The following is a 21,348-nucleotide window of genomic DNA, read 5'->3' as shown; positions in this document are numbered from 1 at the left end:
CTCATTCTGTGCTAGAGACAGGCCTATGGATGTCTTTGTTGCGAAGGGGACGGTTCACTGACTGAGCACCAGCTGTCAACATGGAGCCTGACAAGACCACCGTGGTGGCCGTCTGGTGAGATGATCTTGGATGAATCACTTAGAGTCCCTGGATTTGCTGCTCCCCTTCAGTGAGGGTGGGGTGAGGCTGGGTTTGCTGAGAGCACCTGTGCTGTGCCTCCTTGCTGCCTGCGCCACTTTTGTAGGGTCGGGAAGAGAGCTGAAGAGCCAGGGCTTCGGCAGGATCTTTCAGAACCGGCTTCTTAAACCGAGTGACGTCTGGGGGAAAGAGCTTCACGATGGGACCAGAAGAATGGTCCCAGCCGAACTGCACTGGCTCTCAATTCTACCACGACCTAGTCATGTCGTCCTTCCAAACATACCCCTCACTGAGTTCACCAGTCAGTCTTACAGCATTCTTGCAGGAGGGAGGTGGAAACGGGGACCAGGCAAGTTGGAAAGCTGCTGCATGTTAGCAAAGTAAGCTTCTTAGCACCTCAGGACCGCTTACACCCTCGTGCTCAGTGTGGGGAGTATCCTCAGGACCTTTGAAAGGTCAGAACCAAACAGCAGTAAAAGTCGCTTTAAGAAACAGTGACCCCTTAGAACAGAATTAGAACTACTTTCTAGGGATTTCTGAGATTTACAGTTCTCCACAGAGTGGCTGGTGGGTTTGAACCACCAACCTTGCAGTTAGCAGCCCAATGTCTAACCCACACCTTCACCAGGGGTCCTTGTAGTAATAATAAGCTGGTGTTCCCTGCGAGGTACTATACAGTAGGTACTCTTCCCAAGCACCTTAACACCTAGTGTCTCGTTCAATCCTTACACCATCCCATGAAGGGGTGCTGTTAGTATCTCCACTTATAGGTAGAAAAACAACACAGAGCAGTTCGGTAACAGTCAAGACTACACAGTCAGGAAATTCAGGTGTGGGTTTCAAACATGCTGTATATATTCGACTATAAGCTGACCCGAATATCAGCTGAGGCACCTAATTTTGCCACAAAACAGCTTTGAAAATGTGCTGGAAAACGCAGTTTATACACGAGTATATACAGTAAGTGATCTGGCTCGAGACCACTTGTTCCACAACCACTCTAATGCCTCACTGAATGCATCCTGGGTGTGGGGCTATTACTACTGCTATGGCTGTTGTCACTCCAAAAATAGTATCAGGGCTGCATGTATGCATTTGTTGGTTCAACAAATGTTTGCCCGGTGCATACTTATATGCTGTGTTAAGCACTGGAAATACAGCTGTGGAGAAGAGAGTGCCACTGCCTGGCCACATTGAGCACTCGGTCTAGTGGGGGACACAGTCAAGTACTAAGTACTGTAGTTAGAAGATACCTAAGGTGTCAGGGGAGGCCTGAAGAGCAATGCTTACTTTTAGGCGGAATTGCTGGAGGAAGTAGCTTCTTATTAGAGGCCTAAAAATGAATTGGAGTTAGCCAAATGGAGGGGTGCAGGGGGAGTCTACGAGGCAATGAGGCGGCAGTCTCAATAGCAGCCCAGAGGCAACCAGGGATGGTGAGATGGGAGATTTCAGAGGTGAGTGGGGCCCTCGTGGACATGTCTCAGTGGCCAGTGCTACTGACTCTTGCCCTTGAACTACATAGCCCCAGTAAACCATGCCCCTTGTAGGAGGCCCCTTGTGCATCTCTATCATCAGAGATGCACTTATAAAACTAGAATTTTTTTTGCATTAGGCTGTTTACTTCTTAAAAGTCAGGAACTATATCTTTATTCTCCATCAGAAGCAATTTCTCTGTCCTTGTGCTCATTAAATGTTGTTTGTTGAATGAATGATGTGTTTGCTTTGTGAAACGAATTACATCCTTCCTGCTTTCTAGGGCCAAATATCACTTTGCTCAGGTTCTTCATTGTATCCTATGCGTCAATTCAGTGGTGCCCTGAGGGGCTCCTGAGGAGCTGTACCCATGAATTCCTGCTTCAGCTTTTCATTGGGCTGCTCAGCCCCTCCCTGCCCAGCCAGCACTCAGCAGGAATTAATTTGCTTGGTTCTAAAGCCTTCTTCAGTGTGTTCTCACTCCCATCCAGTCTTCAGTGGGCTGAAAACAAGATCACCTAGCATGATTTGATGAGACTGTGACTAAGAGTTAGTAATCTCTGAGTTAGGTCCTAAGGGGCCCCCTTATGGGGAAAATGTTGACACCATTTGCACATAAAACTTTTATGTTATCTGCTCAGAGGCCCTCTTACTGTCTGTCCTCACTGCTCCAGGAAAAGTCAGGTAATACCTGGGGTGCGAGTGGTCCATCTGCCTGGGGAAGAACTGCTGGACCCCTGACTCTGGTTCAAGAGTCTTCTGCTCTCTGGCTCCCTACTTCACCAAACTCACTTTTGCCAAACATAGAAATGCTTCCACCCAGATTAGTGTATTGGGTACTAGCTATAAAGTGCAAGCTCTTCTCTGCTAGAGCAAGTTCTATAGACTCTGTACTTGCAACGTCATCTGAACAGGCAAAGAACTGGGGAGAAGATGCAAGGCTGGCATCAGAATATCTGGTGCACTGGGCTCAGATCCTCTCATTTGCAGAATGAGGGGACAGTATGATATGATTGGGGTGGGGGATGCTAGGACTCAAACAGATTAGACCAGCATTCTAATCTTCAATCAACCACTAATTAGCTACATGACCTTGGTGTTTCCATTTCTTAATCTATAAAATGAAACAATACCATCAGGTGAATTGAATAAGATTGATTGTATGAAGTTATGCCAGGCACAGAATAGGTGATCAGTAAAAGAAACCTATTAGTATGAGGGAGAAGGAGACGGTATGATAGTATTCTGACTTTTAAAACTTTCCTTTGGCAGGAGGAGAAAACACACAGACTCCCTTCCCAGTGACTAGTGCTTTTGAGAACCTAGGCAAGGTCAGCTCTTGGTTGAATACACTTCTTTGTCGAGTAGGAGGTAGAGGAGCCCCAGGATAGGGGAGAAGAGGGGAGGGGTACCTGTGGGCAAGACACAGCATCTACCCACAACAAGCCCAGTCTGGCAGGAGCAGGAGAGGCTCTCCACTCATGTCCTCAGAAGAAACATACCTTATATACTCGATCATATACGGTACTTGTGGCCAGATAAGAAGTTACATCATGACACAGAAAGAATTTGCATCACCTCTACAGAATATTGCTCTGTGAGGCCTCATTTCCCCAGGGAGGACCCCCAATATAAGACGCCCTTCCAATTTTTTCATCTAAGTTGGGGTTCTTTCTCTAGGACAACAGACATAAGTCGAGACTATCCTGAGTGGAAAGAGACCCTCAACCCAAAGGGCCTTTAAAAAAAAATCAAACAGAGATAGTATCAGGAATATTCATGTGAGAATAAACTTGGGGGGTTGGGGTCCTTTGCCCACACAAAATACCTGTTCTTACTTAAAAAAAAACAATGTATTTTATTTATTATTAATAAATCATTTTATTGGGGCTCGTACAGTTCTTATAGCAATCCATACATCCATTGTATCAAACACATTTGTACATAATTTTACCACCATCAATTTAAAAACATTTTCTTTCTGCTTGAGCCCTTGGTATCAGTTCTTCTTTTTTCCCTCCCTCCTCTACCCTTCCTCCCTCATCGACCCCTAATAAATTATAAATTATTATTTTCATATTTTACATCGTCTGCTGTCTCCCTTCTCCCGTGTTTCTGTTGCTAAATCCTAGGGTGGGGATGTTATACATCAGTCATTGTAGTAGGTTCCCTGTATCTCCCCCTTTCCCCCCCACCTTCCCTCTACCCTCATGGTATCGCTACTCCTATTACTGTTCCTGCAAAGTTTATCTGTCCTGGATTCCATGTCCAGAGCTCTTATCTGTACCAGTGTACATGCTCCGGTCTACCTGGATTTGTAAGGTAGGATTGGGGTCATGATAGTGGGGGTAGGGTAGGGGAAGCATTAAAGAACTAGAGAAATGTTATATGTTCCCTCGGTACTATGTTGTACCCTGGCTGACTCATCCTTCCTTGTGACCCTTCTGTGAGCGGATGTCCAATTGTCTACTGATGGGCTTTGGGTCTCCACTCTGAACCCCATAATTTTCATCGATATATTTGGTTTGGGTCTTCTGATACCTGATCCCGCCAGACCCCTCGTGATCACACAGGCTGGTGTGCTTCTTCCATCTGGGCTTTGTTGCTTCCCTGCTAGATGGCCACTTGTTTAACTTTAAGACCCCAGATGCTGTCTTTTAATAGCTGGGCACCATCAGCCATCTTCACCACATTTGCTTATGCACCCATTTTGTCTTCAGCGATCCTGTCAGGAAGGTGAGCTTCACAGTGTCAGGTTTTAGAACAAAGTATTCTTGTACTGAGGGATTACTTGACCCAATGCCCATCTGCTACTTTAATACTTAACATTTAAATATATGTGCATAAACCCACATCCCTATCGTTATATATGAATATATTTGCAAATGTACATACCTATATTTATACCTCCCTAGATGTCTTTTGCCCCCTAGTTCTTTCCTCTATTTCTTTCTCTTTTTTTAAAAAAACGTTTTGTTAGGGACTCATACAACTCTTATCACAATCCATACATATACATACATCAATTGTATAAAGCATATCTGTACATTCTTTGCCCTAATAATTTTCTTTTTTTTTTCCTTTTCTTTTTTTACCTCTATTTCTTTTTACTTTCTTCCTGACCCACTGTCACGTTCGACCTTCATTCGACTGTCAGTACTTTCTCTTGGCTACATTGCACTTGATCAAACCCCACCAGGCATTCTACGCCCTCCTCGCCATCAATTTTAGATCTCTTGTTGTTCCCTTATCTCTGGGTTTGTCAGCTTCCACCCTCCCTTTCTCCCACCTCATCCTCTCCCATGTCCCCCTGGACCCATCGGCCCAGTTGTTTTCTCCTCGGGATTGGTTATCCTGCCTATCTTATATGGACAGACATGAGGAAAAGAAAAAGCCTATAAATAGTCCCCGGTCTGTCTGCTGACCCTTCTGAATGTTTTCCAATGGAATCTGGTGAAGTGTGATGCCCTACCCACCGACTCTGAAGTCTAATTTTGGGATTCCTCGAGGCTTGGTGGGCCAGTATGAAGTTCTTTCTCTCTCTCTCTCCCTCCCTCCCTGTTAGTTTGCTCCCATGTGATTTCGGCAGACCTGCCACTCTCCCCGGCCACAGTGTATTTTTTTGCTTAAGGATGAGAAAGCAGATTACAAAATTAAACACTTACTAAATTCTAAGGTGTATAGTATATATACTACTATATATGTGTTATTTCTTAAATTGCTGAGATTATTGATATTTTTATTATACTTTTCCATAATTGTTTAAAATGACTTATGCTTATAATCTTAAAATGAACCTTAAAATATTTAGTGGATTGTAAACATCTTGGAAGCTGAGAGAGATGTGTTTGTCTTTTGCTAAGAATAGTCTCTGGCTTCGGTCCTATCCCTCCCCTACTATCTCCCCTACTACACTTGTCTCTCTTTACCTGGATAAGTCCTCCACCCTTCAAGAATCTCACCTTCTGGGATCTTCTGTTCATGCCCAAGCTGAGATAAACCCACTCTGGCTTCCTATATCATCCTGCTATACCTCGAATATAACATTTATCTCAAGAAATACACATCTGTTTGTTTATTATCTGCATCTTTCATCGGATTAGATCAGAGATGATCTCTGATTCATTTTTATGTTCCCAGGACAAATCCTAGTTCTTAATGAATGTCAGTAAATATTTGTTGAGCCTCTGTGTGTGTTGCCTCTGATGCCCCCCACAAATGACCAGGCACACAGTAGGTGCCATTGGATATTTTGGTAAGTGGGCAGATGAGTGAGTGAGTAGATTAAAGTGCCAGACGAAACAAGGGAAGATTGTCTACTTGTGACCTCTGTTACTAATGTTATGTTTATGTCACTGCCCCCCCCCCCCCCAGTCCTCGTCACCAGAGAGGACGACTTCAACAACCGGCTGAACAATCGCGCCAGTTTCAAGGGTTGCACAGCTCTGCACTACGCCGTCCTTGCCGATGACTACCGCACCGTCAAGGAGCTGCTGGATGGAGGTGAGGCGGGGGTGGCAAGGGAAGAGAAGGCTTGGCAGCCTGGAAATGCCACACCTGTGCAGAACCCCGTGACAGTCCCAGAGCTGGATACACATGACATTTGTGTATGACACCATCCTATTTGTCTGCACACGTTCAAAAAGTTTTCTTTTGTTGCCCCCCACCAACAGTCTCCCCTCTTCTGTGACCTCCAGAGCAGGACTAGTGGGACAGTAGCAAGACCCTCCAGGTCACTCCACCAGCCCAGATCTCTGTGACCCCCACACCCAGCCCAGTGTCAGTTAGATCCTTCCCATTGCTCACAGTCACGCATCCGTTCTTCTCTGTCTGGCACTGTTCACCACTTGAACTTGTTCCTGTTTGTCCAGTAGCCTGCTCACTGACTTGACTCTGAGCTCCCTGAAGAGCAGAGCCATGGCTGGCTTACTTCACTCCATGTCCCCAGCACCAGCAGAGTTCTTAACACATCTCCAAAGATACTTGTTGATTAATTGATTGACTGAATAATCTTTTTTTTTCCTTTCAACTTTTAAATTTTTCTCCGAACAGTTTTATTGGCATATAACTCATATATCATACAATTCTCAGTAGTTCTTTATATCAAGAAGGGTTGTACAACCGTCACCACAAAATCCGTTTTAGAACGTTTTCTTCAGTCTTGTAATCACCTCTCTTTGGAGAGCATCGGTTGTCATTGGAGGGATAGTATGTGCCTTCCAGAACCCAGAAATGCTTTGTCCCAGTTTCTCCAAGCCTGACAAAGTGCAACTGGATGGATCTGTGTTTGTAAAATGTGAGTGTCCCAGCACAGTAAGAGGAAATCAGTGCCTTGCTAGACAGGCAGCCTCCCTCCCAGGAAGCAAGGACAGTGTGCGTGCTGCATAGCAACCAGATCTCTTGACCAACACCGTGGGAACCGTTGTACCTCACTCCAAAATGACAGCCAGCTGAGCAACTTTGAATATGTGTCATTCCCTTCAGTCCTGGCAATAATCCAGCCTCCCACTTCAGGGCTCACAGTTCCTCTTTGGAGTCTTCCATTACAGGACTTCAACTGTAATGTTGTCCATTCCAGTTATTATTGCAATATGCCTACATCTTAGAGATTAAAGTCCATTCTGATTTCATGGCATTAGCCATGACGTAACCCATTTGACGTTCTGGTGCCTTCACAGGTTGAGGCCGGGCTGATCCTGTAGGTCTAGAGAAGAGCGGCTTGCCACCATGCGGAGTACTTCCCGCACGGTCACTTTCCCCGCTCCTCTCCTTCCCACCATCAGCTCTCTGGAGAACAGGGAAGGGCGCATCTCGCCAGGCTCCTGTGGTGTGCCCACTTCTCGGGAGCCCAGGAATGCTCTTTGGGGCTAGATCCCACAGACAGCTTGAGAGCTGAAGTGATCCTCAGAGATCCTTTGAGTGCCTACCCCTGTCCCAACAGAAACAACTGGTTGTATGTGTGATTTTCATAGATTTGTCCAAAGACAAAGGTGGGCTAGTCCCTTTTAGTTCAATTTTGACTGGTTTAAAAGATCTTCTTCCTTGCAATTTATGCCAAACATCATGTGTAGCCCAACTTCTCTTTCAAAAGGCATTCAAATAAAGCTCTTTCAGTCCCAGACCTCTCCAGACCCAACACCCTCAAACCTCCTTCTGGTCCTCATGACATGATTGGGCTAAAGGGCTTCCCAGTAAGCCCCAATCCTGTCACCTGCATTCATCCTCAGCCACATTGGCTTAAAACCCAGGTCTGATCTATGCCCCTGTCCTACAAGGCAGGAGCGGGCAGAATGCCTTGGTCTGAGGTACCCATGCAATGAAGGGCATAACTACTTATGGACATGGTGACAGGCCTGGGATAGCTAACACAAGCATTCGGTGTAAGAGCTCACTTTGGGCACCAAAAGACTAAAACTTAGAAAATGCCCCCCCCCCACACACACACACACAAAGAAAATGTCTCCAAGCAGGCTTCTTACTTGGCCTTTTGGAAAACTTTCTAGCAAGACATTTGTGGCTAAGAAATGGCACATTTACCATAGGGCCTCTTGCTGCCATGCCTTAATCAATATCCCCATTGTCCAGAAGTTTACATTACTCCCTCCCCCAGCCCCCAAACATAAGAGAATTCACTTTAAAAGGAGCCCCTCTCCCCAGCCTTCCAGATCGAACACTTTTGAAATAAGAGGCTATGGCCTTTCATGAAACCCCTCCCCCTCCTCCCCCAGCCTCGGCCAGCTCTTTGAGGGACATGGTTCCTGCCTGGTGGCGTGGAACAGTTGCCCTTAGCCCCAACCTTTACATGTCTCCCACCTGCCTTTCTACCCAGCATCCATTTACACCCCCTGCCGGAGTGTCCCAGCCTCAAGGGCCAAAACCATTAACCCACTGACTTCACCCTCCCCGACCTGACCAAGTGGCCGTCACTCAGGCCATGCGGGGCTGTCAGCTTCTGACCTCCCGCCCCCCCTTGACCTCGCTTGGTCTGCCTGTGTGTGAGAGCAGCCAACCGAGAGCCTGCATCTTGCCTCCCTTGTCCTCAGAGCCTTTGCGGGAACATTTCCTCAGTCTTCTGACCTTAGCTGACCTTGTCTAAGGAGCTCGGGGAAGACAGGAGTGACTTCCTTCCTAACTAACCATCAGCCTTCCTAGGTTGTCCTTGGCACCGACATTGCTGCAGCAGCTTAGAGGGAGGCTGTTTGTGAGGGCCCAGGCCGGCCTAGGCAAGGGGCAGGGTATGCTAATGAGGTCTATGCAGAATTGTTTACATTAAACTCGCTTCGTCCACAACGGCTTAGAGAGTTTGAGTGAGAGTTGCCTATCGGAAGCTCTTCTTGCCCTTTGACCAGCAGCCCCCATTAGAGAGCCGGCAGAGGTGCTGACGGACTCGCACTCGCTGGGCCGGTAGGAGGCAGTAATAGAAAGGACACCACAAGCTCCAGTCAGATCAATCAAGGCTTATTCCATCTCCTCCACGGATTCACCATATTTTGCTATAATCCCATTCCTCCCAAAATGGAACCTGTACTCCCACTTAATGCTGTCTCTGCCCACATTTCTCCCTGCCTAGAATGCCACTGTGTGACCACCTCTCTCGCCATCTGAATCATCAGAACCTTCGAGACCACTTTGTCTCAGGAAGCCTTTCCTGATTGGCTGACCCTCCGATACGTCCTCCTCGAAACACCTACAGTGTTAGGCTGTTAAGATCACTTCTCTGGGCTTCAGGAGGCCCCTCGCATAGTGACTCTCACCTGCCTCTGTTACCCAGTGTTCATTCATGCCCCCTGCTCTAGCCTCCCTGTTTCAAGGGCCTAACCATCAACTGACTTACTTCTCTCTCCCTCTCCTGTTAGCTGTGTGAGAGGGATTTTGAATGGTAGGAGGTTTTTAACATGTCGTGGAGAAATGGAATCAAAAGACCAGTCTGATAACTTTGGCCGAGGTGATGTTACGCCACTTCGTAAAGCCTTGGTTTTCTGATCTGTGTATAATCAGCATCTACTGCACTGCCGCTTGCCATCTCTGAGACCATGGACTTCTGGGGCTCCAAAGATGGATTCATCAAGCTCTCCCTGTCCCTGAGGGACTTTCAGACTGGTGGAGGAGACAGATATGGAAACAGGCAATTACAGCTGGGGAGATGCTCTGGAAGGGGGCTGGTAAGGGGCTCTTGGGACGCAGGAGGAGACAGCTGATTCTGCTATCTGAGCAGAGAGTTGGAATGTGTTACAGAAAGCTTCCCAGAGGAGTGGGTTCTTAAGACAGGTCAGGAAGGGTAGTGATACTTCCAACCTTCACAGAAAAGTAGATACACCGGTGTGTTTTTAATCTTTGAAGATGCTGCTTCTGGCTATTAAGGACATATTATTTGACTATATTTCAAATAATTTTCTATATGTGGTTCAAAGGGAAAACCCCCGTTCAAAAAAGGCTACAAGCCAAAAAAACCCAAAAAAACAACAACAACAACAAAATGGCTACAAGGCAAAAGTATGAACTTCAGCGTCAGCCTCTGAATACCGTCCTTGCCCACTGAGTAGCTGTATGGTCCTGTGTAAGCACTACTGTGAAATTTAGTCCCTCATCTTCTAAGATAGAGGTTCTCAACCTTCCTAATGCTACGACCCTTTAATACAGTTCCTCATGTTGTGGTGACCCCCCAACCAGAAGATTATTTTTGTTGCTACTTTATAACTAATTTTACTACTATTATGCATTGGGTGACCTCTGTGAAAGGGTCATTCAACCCACAGATTGAGAACCCATATTCTAACGTGTGGGAAGAATTAGCTAGTGGACCTGTGATAAGATAGTGCCTTCTACAGAGAAGCCCCTGCCCTGTCTGTTACTATTAACCTTAGAAACACTCAGTGTGCACTTGTTTGTTTTTTTGTTGTTGTTGTTTTCTTTTTTTTAATTAGGGGCTCATACAACTCTTATCACAATCCATACATATACATACATCAATTGTATAAAGCACATCTGTACATTCTTTGCCCTAATCATTTTCGAAGCATTTGCTCTCCACTTAAGCCCTTTGTATCGGGTCCTCTTTTTTTCCCCCTCCCTCATGAGCCCTTGATGATTTATAGATTATTATGTTGTCATATCTTGCCCTGTCCGGCGTTTTTAGTACACACACCTCAGTTTGATCCTCGCCTGCCTTTTTCCCACTGCTGCCCAAATCCTGCAGTGCCCTGAATTGCCAGCTCAGTGTCCCAGCCGCTTGCGCTTTTCTGCGGCTCATCTCCTTTTAAGATTTCATCTCTTTCTACCTGTAGGTTCCAGTGCTATTGCTGCCTCCCTTCTGCAACCTTCCTTGTTCTCTGGGAGTTGGATCCAATGCAGCCTACTAGACAGCAGCAGTTACAGTAGTTGCAGGACTGTGTCTGACGGCTGTTTCCGTCTCCTTTGCCCTGCACCACCGTAGCTCAGCATGTTCTGGTTGCATTGATGTCTCCATAACCACTGTAGATTTTCTTGTGGGAGTTGTGGTATCTTTGCTTCCTATCTCTCCCCCTCCCTCAATGTATTTCAAAAGCTTTCGCCAGCATTTTGTTTGTTCATTTCTGTTTTATTGTGAATTAGGTGGGGGTTACTTATCGAGTTGTTTTTTGCAGTCACCATTTGTATCAGACCTGCCAGTGACTTCCACGGGTTCCTTCCTCTTTCCCCTTCTACCTCCTGAAGTGCATTAGCATTTCCTTCACCAAAGTCAACACCCCTCTAGCCTCCCGCTCCTGCCCCCCCCCCCAACCATCACTCTGTTTCTGGGGCTTATTGATTTTTTATTTTACACTACCATCGCATACAGTTTGTCCTTTGTTTTTGTTTGTTTTTTTCACTAACTTCACTCAGCAGGACCTCCTCTGAGTCCACCCATATCCCACCTGCTCTTACTGTCAGCATGTATCTGACTTCCCCCAGGTGTGCAGTGTGAGCTGCCTCTGTAGCTCTCTTCTCTCCGCCCAACAGTCTCAGGGCCACTTCCTTTTCAGGCAGCCCTGCTCCTCACGGGACAAGCACTTTCCCCAGAGCCTACCTTAGCCTCTCTCCCACCGACTTGCTCGCCCCTCTCTGTAAGGAGGCGGCTCATTTGTGAGTGTTAACCAGCCAGTTGTCACATGAATCCTACATTCACCCCATCCTCGCCTGAGGCAAAAAGCCCGCCTTTAACCTCCTGTTAATGTATTGTCTGGACCTCAAACTCCCTGTTCCCTTTCTTGTTCCACTTCACTGTCTGTCCATCTGGCTACACTGCCAGATGTTGAGGAAACCGGCTTGCCTCAGGCTGCCCTCCATGAAACTTCACACTCTGATTCTAGCCGGCAAAGCAAAGAAGGGAATGGGTCCCAGGGTCAAAAGTTAGGGTTCTGCCACCAGCAAACAATATGACCTTAGGCAAGTCCTTTCTCCTCAATAAAATAAAGAAACTAGGAGAGCTGGTCCGGAGGCCCCATCTAGCCCAGCATCCTCTGTAACCCCTAGGCAAACCTTCATTCATCAATCACTTATTGAAAGCGTCTCCTGGCACAGCCCCACCCTAGGCACCAGGGAAATAAACATGATCCAGACCTGGACTTTGCCCTTAAGGAACTCATAGTTCAGTCAGGAAATCAGACATTTTAACAAAGAATCACTACCGGTGAGTTAATGGAGACGCATAGAGGGTGCTGTGCGATGACAGTGAAAAGACCTTTGAAACCTCTGGGGGAGGCGGGGAAAGCATGATGGAAGAGGGCGTGTTTGCACTGAGTCTTGAAGGATGAGTACAAGTTTACCAGGTAGATGAGGGAGCAAGACGGTGGGAACAGCATGGCCAAAGGCACAGGGCCTGAAGCAGCATACTTTCGTCAGCACAGTGCAGGTCACTGAGAGGGCTGCATTTCTCAGGTCAGAAGGCAAAGATAACGAGGGTCTGTTACCATAGCTGTGCTAAGGAAGCTGGATTCCGCCCTGTCGTGGGAACTTTTGAAATTTAGGAGGTCGGACCTGTGTTTAATAGAAACAGTGCATTAGAAGTGGCCAAAACATTTATCAGTAGTTGACTAGATAAATTGTGTACTGTTTCCATAATGGAACTCTCATCCAGAAATAGGAATGAATGAACTGTTGCTCTCTACAGCAGTATCGCTGGATCTCACACACGTCATGTCTGCTCTCAAACCAAGCACAGAGCAATACTTATTGTATGCCCACATTTATGAAAGCATCAACAAGACTAAGCTAATCAGTGCTGTAAGAAGTGAGGGACATCGCTTCTCGGCCTTTTGGCTAAGATCAAGTGTAGAAGTGAGGGGAGTGGTTAACCCTTGAAAGAGTGAGTATTGTGATAAGAGATATGAGAGCCCCCAATAAAATTGTTTAATTGAAAGAAGAAGAAAGAAAGAGTGAGTAGTGATGGAGGGGTCATGAGAAAGCTCTGGGGTTTTAAGTGTCTATTATGCAGGTATGTCCACCTAATAAAAATTTCTTGGACTTATGTTCTTTTTGTATATGTGTGTTTATGTACGTCATGTACTTTTTCAATGTGTCTGTATATAGGTTATACATGAAAGGGGAGGCAAACTGGGAAAATATCGGAAGGGGTATAATTAGAGAATGGGAAAATATTTCATTTGAAAATGATTGTAACTGTATAGGTGACCATTACTAAAGTAAGGCAGTTACAGTGGGAAAGGAGCAAATCCAGAAACATTTTAGAAATAGAGTCTGATGATGTGAGAAAAGGAAGAATTGCACTGAGGTCCAAGCTCTGGCTGAGTGGATGTTGGTACCCAGCATAGCGATAAAGAATATCGGAAGGTGGCGTGGGGCAGCAGAGGAAAGACTGGTTCTATTTTAAATACATCCTCCCTCCCTGTCTTTTTCCCTCTCCTCTTCTCTTCCTTCCTCCCCCTTGTGCAGCATTGTAACTTCTCTCTTGCTTCTTGCTCCCTTCTTTGTCACCTAACAAAACAGTAAGCCTACATACCTAATTATACACATTAACTTCAGAACCATTCATCTGTTACTATCTCCTTCCCCTCCACCAGGAAATACTTCATGTTTGTATCTGAAGAACTGAAGTTGCTTGAGAAAAATTATACAGTCATGCTAATTAGTCTCACTTCACATTTGTGAGCATAAATTTCATACATTCACCCCTGCCAGTTACCCCACTACCCTTCATAAGTATGCCATAATCACCCTCTCCTTCTGCACAGAGGCAGCATTTTTATACCTTCTCCTCTCCCCTCAAGTTTCTGCACCCTCGCTTCCGACTCCCAGGCTGAGAGTCACCCTTCACACTCATAAAAAGGACGGTAGTCAGAAGAGCTTCCTTACCTTCACACCATCATGTCCACCAGTCTTCCTGCTTCTGCATCTGCACACTTCCTGGCTTCCTCTGCACTGGAGGAAGACCGATCCTGCAGTCAGGCCCTTACTGCTATTTTCTCGCACTGTCTCAGAATTTTGTACCTCCGGTTGTTCCCCATTCCACCCGCATTATGTTTGTTTGTTTGTTTGTTTGTTTGTTTGTTTGTTTGTTTTTCTCTACTGGCTCATTCCCATCAGAAAAAAGAAAATAAAAAGCATTCCAGGACTCCATATCTAACCTCATTTCTCTTCATTCCTTCATGGCAAAAATCCTTCAAAAGAATTGTCACTTCCTATTACTTTACTTTCCTGTCTTTTCCTCGGTCTCAATGGCCAAAGTATACTTTTGTGTTTTCCCAAAAATTGACATCCCCCATTGGAGATACCGCCATGTACCCAGTTTTTCAGACCAAAAATCCGGGACTCATTCTTAGATTCTTGTTTTCTCTAGATACTCCATATCAAGTGTTTCAGTGAGCTACATGCATCTAGAATCCATCCCCTTTTTGCTGTTTTCATTGCTGAAACTAATTTGATTCCGACCGCCATCATCTTTCTCTTATTGTCACCACAGCTTCCTAACACATTTCACAGTGTTTCCTCTTCTTCGCCTAAATTCATCCTCCAAAATGTATAGCCAGATAGGTCTTTTTGAAACAAATCATGTTGTTTTCCTACTTAAAAATCCTCCTTTAACTTCCCACTGAAACCACAATGACATCTCAACTCCCTAGCAGAGTCTACCAGGCCTTATATAGCTTACCTCCTTAACTTCATCTCTGTCCCTTTCCCTTGTTCACAGTACTCTAGGAACTTTGACCAACTATTGCTCCTCAGACACACCGAGCTTACTCCCATCTCAGGGCCTTTGCACGTCTCCTTATTCTGATCTCAGCTATCTCTTCAGAGAAGCAAGCTGCCTTGACCACCCTCGTTGATGAGCGTTGCTGTCACATTGTTATATTACCTTATTTTGTCATCTTCATAGCACCTAGCAGTCCTAGAAATGATCACGTTGATTTAGTACCTCCTCCTGTCAACACCTCATAATCACACAGGTTGACATGCCTCTTCCATATGGGCTTTATTGCTTCCCTGCTAGAAGGCCATTTGTTTGACTTCAAACCTTAGAGACCCCAGATGCTATGTCTTTTAATAGCTGGGCACCACCAGCTTTCTTCGCCACATTTGCTTATGTTCCCATTTCATCTTCAGCTATCTTGTCGGGAAAGTATCATACATTGCTACATTGTTAGAACAAACCATTCTTGTACTGAGGTAGGATTTAAGTAGAGGCCCAAAGTCCTTCTATATCCTTATTGCATTTATAGACAGATAGATAAATAGATAGATAGATCTATCTATATGTACATCTGTAATAACTATATTTATACCTATATATATAATTTTTACTTATTTTCTTTTTTCTTTCCTCCTGTATCACTATCATGTTCATCCATTGTTTGGCTCTCAGTAATTCCTCTCGGGTATATCTTAATTGATCAAACATCACCAGGGACCCTTATACCCTCCTCGCCATCGATTTTAGGTCCCTTGATATTCCTCTGCCCCTAGCATATTTGCTCACCGTCCTACCCCCGTTTCCTCTCCCATGCCACCCCAGAACCATTGGTCCATTGTGCACTGCCTACCTTTATGAAGCTTAACATCTAGCAGAGTCAGCCATACAAGTATTGGTTCATTGCCATTAGGTGCTTATTATTAAGGAAGAGCAGAGGGAGGAGGGGCTACTGTGATATCATGTAACAGGGACCAAATCCAATCTGACAGGAGTGAGGCAGGTCTTCTCTGGGCAACCGGCATGTACATGGAGAGCTGAAATAGGATGTCAGTCTTGTCATTTCACCTGAGAAAAACCTAGGGGACAGAGTCCTTTGTCATCCAGGAGGGGGCGACCAGTCCAGCTAGGGGCATTTTGGGAAATGAAAGAGTTCTCATTTCATTGTGCTTTGTAAGTCATTGCCTTTTTCACAAATTGAAGGTTTGTGGCAACTCTGCTGAGCAAGTCGTTTTCTCCAGCAGCAAGTGTGTGCCCCGTGTCTCCTTGTCACATTGTTAATCATTCTCACAATACTTAAAACTTTATCATAGTAGCGTGCGCACTAAAGAGACTAGTATAGTGTAGACATGACTTTCATATGCACAGGGAAACAAAAACATTCACTTGAGTCCGCTAATGGCAATCTTACCTTGTTTCTGTCTTGTGGAACTGAACCTGCAATATTGCTGAGACTGTCCTCTACTATAATTGCAGGCCATGTGGTACTGTGAGTTCTGGGCTTTTTAAAAGGGGTCCTGAGTTACCTTGGAGTCTTTTCTTTGCCCTTCGCCTAGTCAGCTCCTTACTCCATGCAGAATGAAGAACTGCCCTTGCCCACCCCCAGGGACTTCTCTGTTGGAGCTTCTGTGGACATAAAAGAGACACTGCATGGTTGAGCCACGAGTGAGAGCCTCGTCACCAGAGCCTGTGCTCCCCAGAGCCACCTGCATCCAGGCACCCACATTTCATCAAGGCTTTAATGGGCTCCAAGCAGCCCTCCAGTTAGCCTGACTGGTATCCGGCATGACCTCATCACTGCCAGCAGTGGCAGCTGGAGGCCAAGGCTCCCCTGGGTGAGGAAGAGGTCAGCATTGGCTGGACCACGTCTGTTCTGAGTTTGGTACTCCTGCACCTGCACCAGGCCGGGAAACAGAGCTGAGCGAGACTCAGATTTCCCAGGCAGGTCCAATGGCCCTTTGTCCACCCACTTGTGCCCCGAACAGTACGTGCTCCGGGGCTGAACGCAGAGAGAAAGGGGAACACTGCAGCTTTGGGAAAGGAGGCGTGTAGGCCCCACCAGGTTCCTGTCACACACGGAGTGTGCTGTAAGCACCTGTGTCTCCCTGCCTCAGAGTGGGCTCCTACGCCACACCAGGCCTTGTTTTCTCCACCTCTAAATTGAAGTCATTCATCTCATAGCTACCTTCGGTTTTCATGTTTCATGATTCTAATCAATAATTTCTCTCTGACTCATCTCACTGGCCAGTCTACTGCAGGTGATCGCCGTATCCCTATTGGAGGTTCCTCCAATGCACGCGCTCTTAAAGTATCCTACAGAATTTCTGTATTACCCTTAACCACACACAGCACGTACATGCAGAGTTACTGGATGAGTACCCCTCACCTCACAATGGGCTTCCTGAAGGTGGGGTCTGGTTCTCTTAGTGCTTTTATTCCCAGCACCTACCCCCTTCCTTTAGTTTGTGCTAGGTGATCAGTAAATATGTGTTGATTGAATTACTTTATAAATGAATCCGAAGCATTGTAGGCAGAGTCCCTGGGTGGCACAAACAGCCAAGCTCTTGACTACTAGCCAATTCAAACTCAGCCCATTGGCACCTCAGGAGGCAGGCCTAGCAATGTGCTTCTGAAAGACCACTGCCTGGAGAAGTCTGTGGAGGGTTCTGTTCTGCACATGTGATGGGGTTGCCATGAGTCAGAAGCATTCGACAGCCGTTAACAGCAGCAGGCATAGAAAAGGAAAAAAGATGCAGGCTCTTCCTCCATAGGACATCTGAAGGGCGAGTGCAGTATTGAGGCCCCTACACAAAGCACACGGAGAGTGCTGCTGGACGGACTGCCCACCATGAGCACCACGTGTGGCGAGGCACGAGGACGGGAAAGACCAGTGTCGTCACTGTAGACAGCTCGGGCCACGGGGTGGGACTGGGTCCAACGGGAGCATTCAAACAGGCAGAAGGCAGCTTTTCAGCATAGACAACAACAGAAGGGAGCCTTGTTTGATACTCAGAAACCTGGGGAACACTGGCCACCTGCCTGGGCTATGAGAGAGAGAGACTTGGGGCGGAACCAGAAGATTTGTACTTCAGTTTATAGTTATAGAGAGTTCGTGAAGGAATTGTTTAGTGACCATAGTGAGGTTTCAACCTTAAAAAACACACAAGACTTTCAAGTAGTAAAAGAAGACATATGTGTATATGTGTGTATGTGTGTATGTATGTATGTATGCATCCAAGGGACTTCACAAAGTTCATGGGAAAGTGGAATTGAAAGGTTAGTGGGACTTTTCCACGAACTTTTTGAAGACCTTGCGCTATGTGCTTTGGTAGGTATGTGCGTTTTGCCACATGAAGTGAGTGTGTGATCATCTGTTACAGCAGCTACAGGGAAGCTCCATAAGAAGTGTTCGCGTGGTTGCCTCCGAGGACGAGCCGGGGATGTGCAGAGACACTTCTTGCCCACTCCATTTGTATGCCGGTCTTCCAGTTCTTTGGGGACATGGCATTAAATGAGAGTGGAAATTTTCCAAGCAACCTCATATGTATTTTTCCCTTTTTTTGGTAAACAAAAGGTAACATAATATATATACTCTTGCAGTTTGCTCTCTGTACTTAACAGTATTTCCTGGCAGTCATGAAAACAGTTGTAAGAACTCTGTCATTGTGTGTACAAGGGTAAGTCTTAAAAGTATTGCTACAAAATCACTGGAAGCTTTATTAAATAAAAATAGCAAAGTGTGAAGCTATTTTAATGAGGTTGAACATGGGTTCATATGTTTAATGGCCACTTAACATCTCCACCTGTGAAAGGTCTGTTTCTATATCTTTGGAAGGTGTGTTTCCATGCCTGTAACCCTTCCCCCAAAGATTTCCATGCTCTTCTATTGACACCCCATCTCAACAGCAGTTAGAGTATTCAAGGGATTCAAATTGTAGACCTCTTCTGTGTTCGTTGAGTTTGGGGAATAAAACAATCAGAAGAGCCAAGTCCAGGGTTGTAGAGTGGGTGGCATGGGGAAAGTCTCCAATGAAATTCTCATAGCCCTGACAAACTCACAGATGAGCAGATAGATGGTTATGATGGGAGAGAAAAATCCTTTCAACCTCTTTATGATAAGTCCCCGTGATTACCCTGGTCCTCTGACAAACTCTATTGAGATCACCCCTTTGGGGTCCTAAAAAACTGTTTCCATCACCTTCTGAGCTGACCCCTCTGCCTTGAATTTAACTGGCCCCGCAGATCCCTTCAGAAGCCACTGTTTGGCCTGGGCCTTTTCTTTAAGACACTCTAACAAGATGGAGACAAATGTATTCCCAAACAAACATGTCTGCAGCCATCCACTGATGGCCGAGACGTGTTTTAAACATTTTGTGTTTGGAATAAGGCCATGTATGTATGAACTGGGACTAGCCATCATATCTTGCACTCCCTTCAGAGGTGCCATGCCCTATGGTTGGACATTGAGGTCTTCAATTTATTCTAATGACAAACAGTGCTTCAGTGAATAACCTCCTAAATAATACATTAAACATATTTAAAATGAATAACATCTTACCTGTATGTTTTGGCAGTGTTGGAAGTGTATATGCATATATAATTTGGTTACCCAAAAAATAAAAACTCACTGCCATCGAATCAATTCCAGCTCATAACATCCCTATATATACAATGTCCCAGATTCTGTAGATCTATGAGAACAGACAGCCTCATCTTCCTCCCACAGAGAGGCTGGTGGATTTAAACCGACAATCTCATGGTTAGCAGTCCAGTGTTTGCACAATACTGCCACTAGGGCTCCTGTGTAATTTGGTTAGATATTGTAAATTTCCTCTCCATAAAATTTCAGTTTGCCTTCCCACCAGCAATGTGTAAGAGAACCTATTTCTCACAGCTTCACGAACAGTTTATCTTCACATTTTGGTTTTTACCAATGGGTGATTGGTGAAAACGTAGATGTCAGTGAAGTTTTAGTCTGGTTCTCTTAGGAACAAAGTTTAACATCATTTCAAATGCTTAATGGCCACTTTATATCTATTTGTGACTTGTCTGTTCATGTGTTTTGCCCGTTGTTTGTTCTTTAAGAATTTGGTCTTCATTTTTCCTCTTGATTTCTAAGGAGAGAGAGCAAGCAAGCGCTTAGAAGATTAGCCCTTTATGAGATAAGCATTGCAAATATTATATGGCCTCATATTTTAAATTGGTATGGTTTTAACATGCTCTGTAATTCTACCAATATCTAGCCAGGGAATATCTAGCCAGGGTTGAGAATCACTATGGTAGTTTGAACAATGCAGCTGGACCTGGACTTTAAAGAGGAATGCAGAGAGAAAGAACAGGCACTGAGGACAGCCTTGGGGGGACCTCATAACTTGGGGCAGACAGATGGACAGGAGCCTGCAAATAAGACAGCCTGGATATGGTGTATCTATCATGAAAGTTGCGCTGGGAAAGAATCTAGTGGAGGCAGGATTGGTGAGCAGCACTGATGACTGCAGCCATGGGGATGAGGAAGAGGTGGCTAGATGTAGTAACATGGTCCTTGCCCCTGATTTCCAACTATCTACTAAGTTCATGCAGGCCTGCTCCGTGTCCAGGCAGTGAGGTTTTTTTTCCTGCCATGTTGACTATAGGGGCAAAGCCAAGCTGTCTCTTTACTAGGGCTTTATTTCTCAGCCAGCAGCTACTTACTGAACTCCTATCCAACCCTGCCTGGGTACAGGCTACAGCAACACGGCCCCGTTTGAGACGTGTGCTCTCCCACCTCACTTTCTCAAAAGTTGGAGGTTTCCTTTATCAGAGCCACCCCATCTGGTTTGGCATTTAGCCTCAGTTCTGGGACAAACTTCGTTAGCTCTTTAGAATTAATTAGGGAAACGAGTCTTTGAGGAAAATGGCCACAGCAAGCAGACCTGGGCCTAAAATGTGCCTCACACATAGTGTTCCTGATCCTCCGTGCCTCACATTTGCCCACCGGCCTTCCTCTTATTTGGGGGAACTTGTCTGGCAACTCTGTGAGCATAAAGGAAGGAGCCAAAACTGGAAGCGTCCTTGTTGGCAGCAGTGCCTGGCTTTTTTAAAGGCAGCAGTTTTATAAGGAAGATGAATAAAGCCTCTGGCCTTGATGGGAGGTTGAAATGCAGGCATCAGCAGATGAGCAGCTCCTCTGCCCAGAACATCTGAAGACCTTACTTAACCTGTGCCCCTTGACAGCATAGTTCCCAGCTATCCCCCATGCTCCTGAGGCTCTCCTTACTGGGACATGCAGTTAGCAAAAGGATCGGATTGGCTCCTGTTTCTTCAAGTGCTTTCAAAGCCAGCTTTTTAACAGGCCTCCTGCCTTCTTTAAGGGCAGAGGGCAAGGTGTGTGTGTGTGTGTGTGTGTGTGTGTGTGTGTGTGTGTGTGTGTGTGTGTGTGTGAGAGAGAGAGAGAGAGAGAGAGAGAGAGAGAGAGAGAGAGAGAGAGAGAGAATATACTCAAATGTCAAAACTCAGGAAGTTCTGGGGAGCCTGGCACAGCCACCACTTTCATGTGCTGCTGCACACATACCATCAGCACAGAAGGCTTTTCTTG

General features: G+C 45.7%; 1 protein-coding gene across 1 annotated transcript in view; it reads left to right on the top strand.

The window, feature by feature from the left end:
* CLPB (ClpB family mitochondrial disaggregase) overlaps window positions 1–21,348 on the top strand; it is a 158,296-nt gene that overhangs the window by 71,263 nt on the left and 65,685 nt on the right. The window contains exon 5 of the mRNA XM_075546224.1: window positions 5,987–6,115. Coding sequence (XP_075402339.1) covers window positions 5,987–6,115 — 129 coding nt within the window. The remainder of the gene's footprint in view (window positions 1–5,986; window positions 6,116–21,348) is intronic.

This window comes from Tenrec ecaudatus, chromosome 4 (assembly GCF_050624435.1).
Source record: "Tenrec ecaudatus isolate mTenEca1 chromosome 4, mTenEca1.hap1, whole genome shotgun sequence".
NCBI lineage: Eukaryota > Metazoa > Chordata > Mammalia > Afrosoricida > Tenrecidae > Tenrec > Tenrec ecaudatus.
This window is presented reverse-complemented; position numbering and strand designations above follow the sequence as displayed.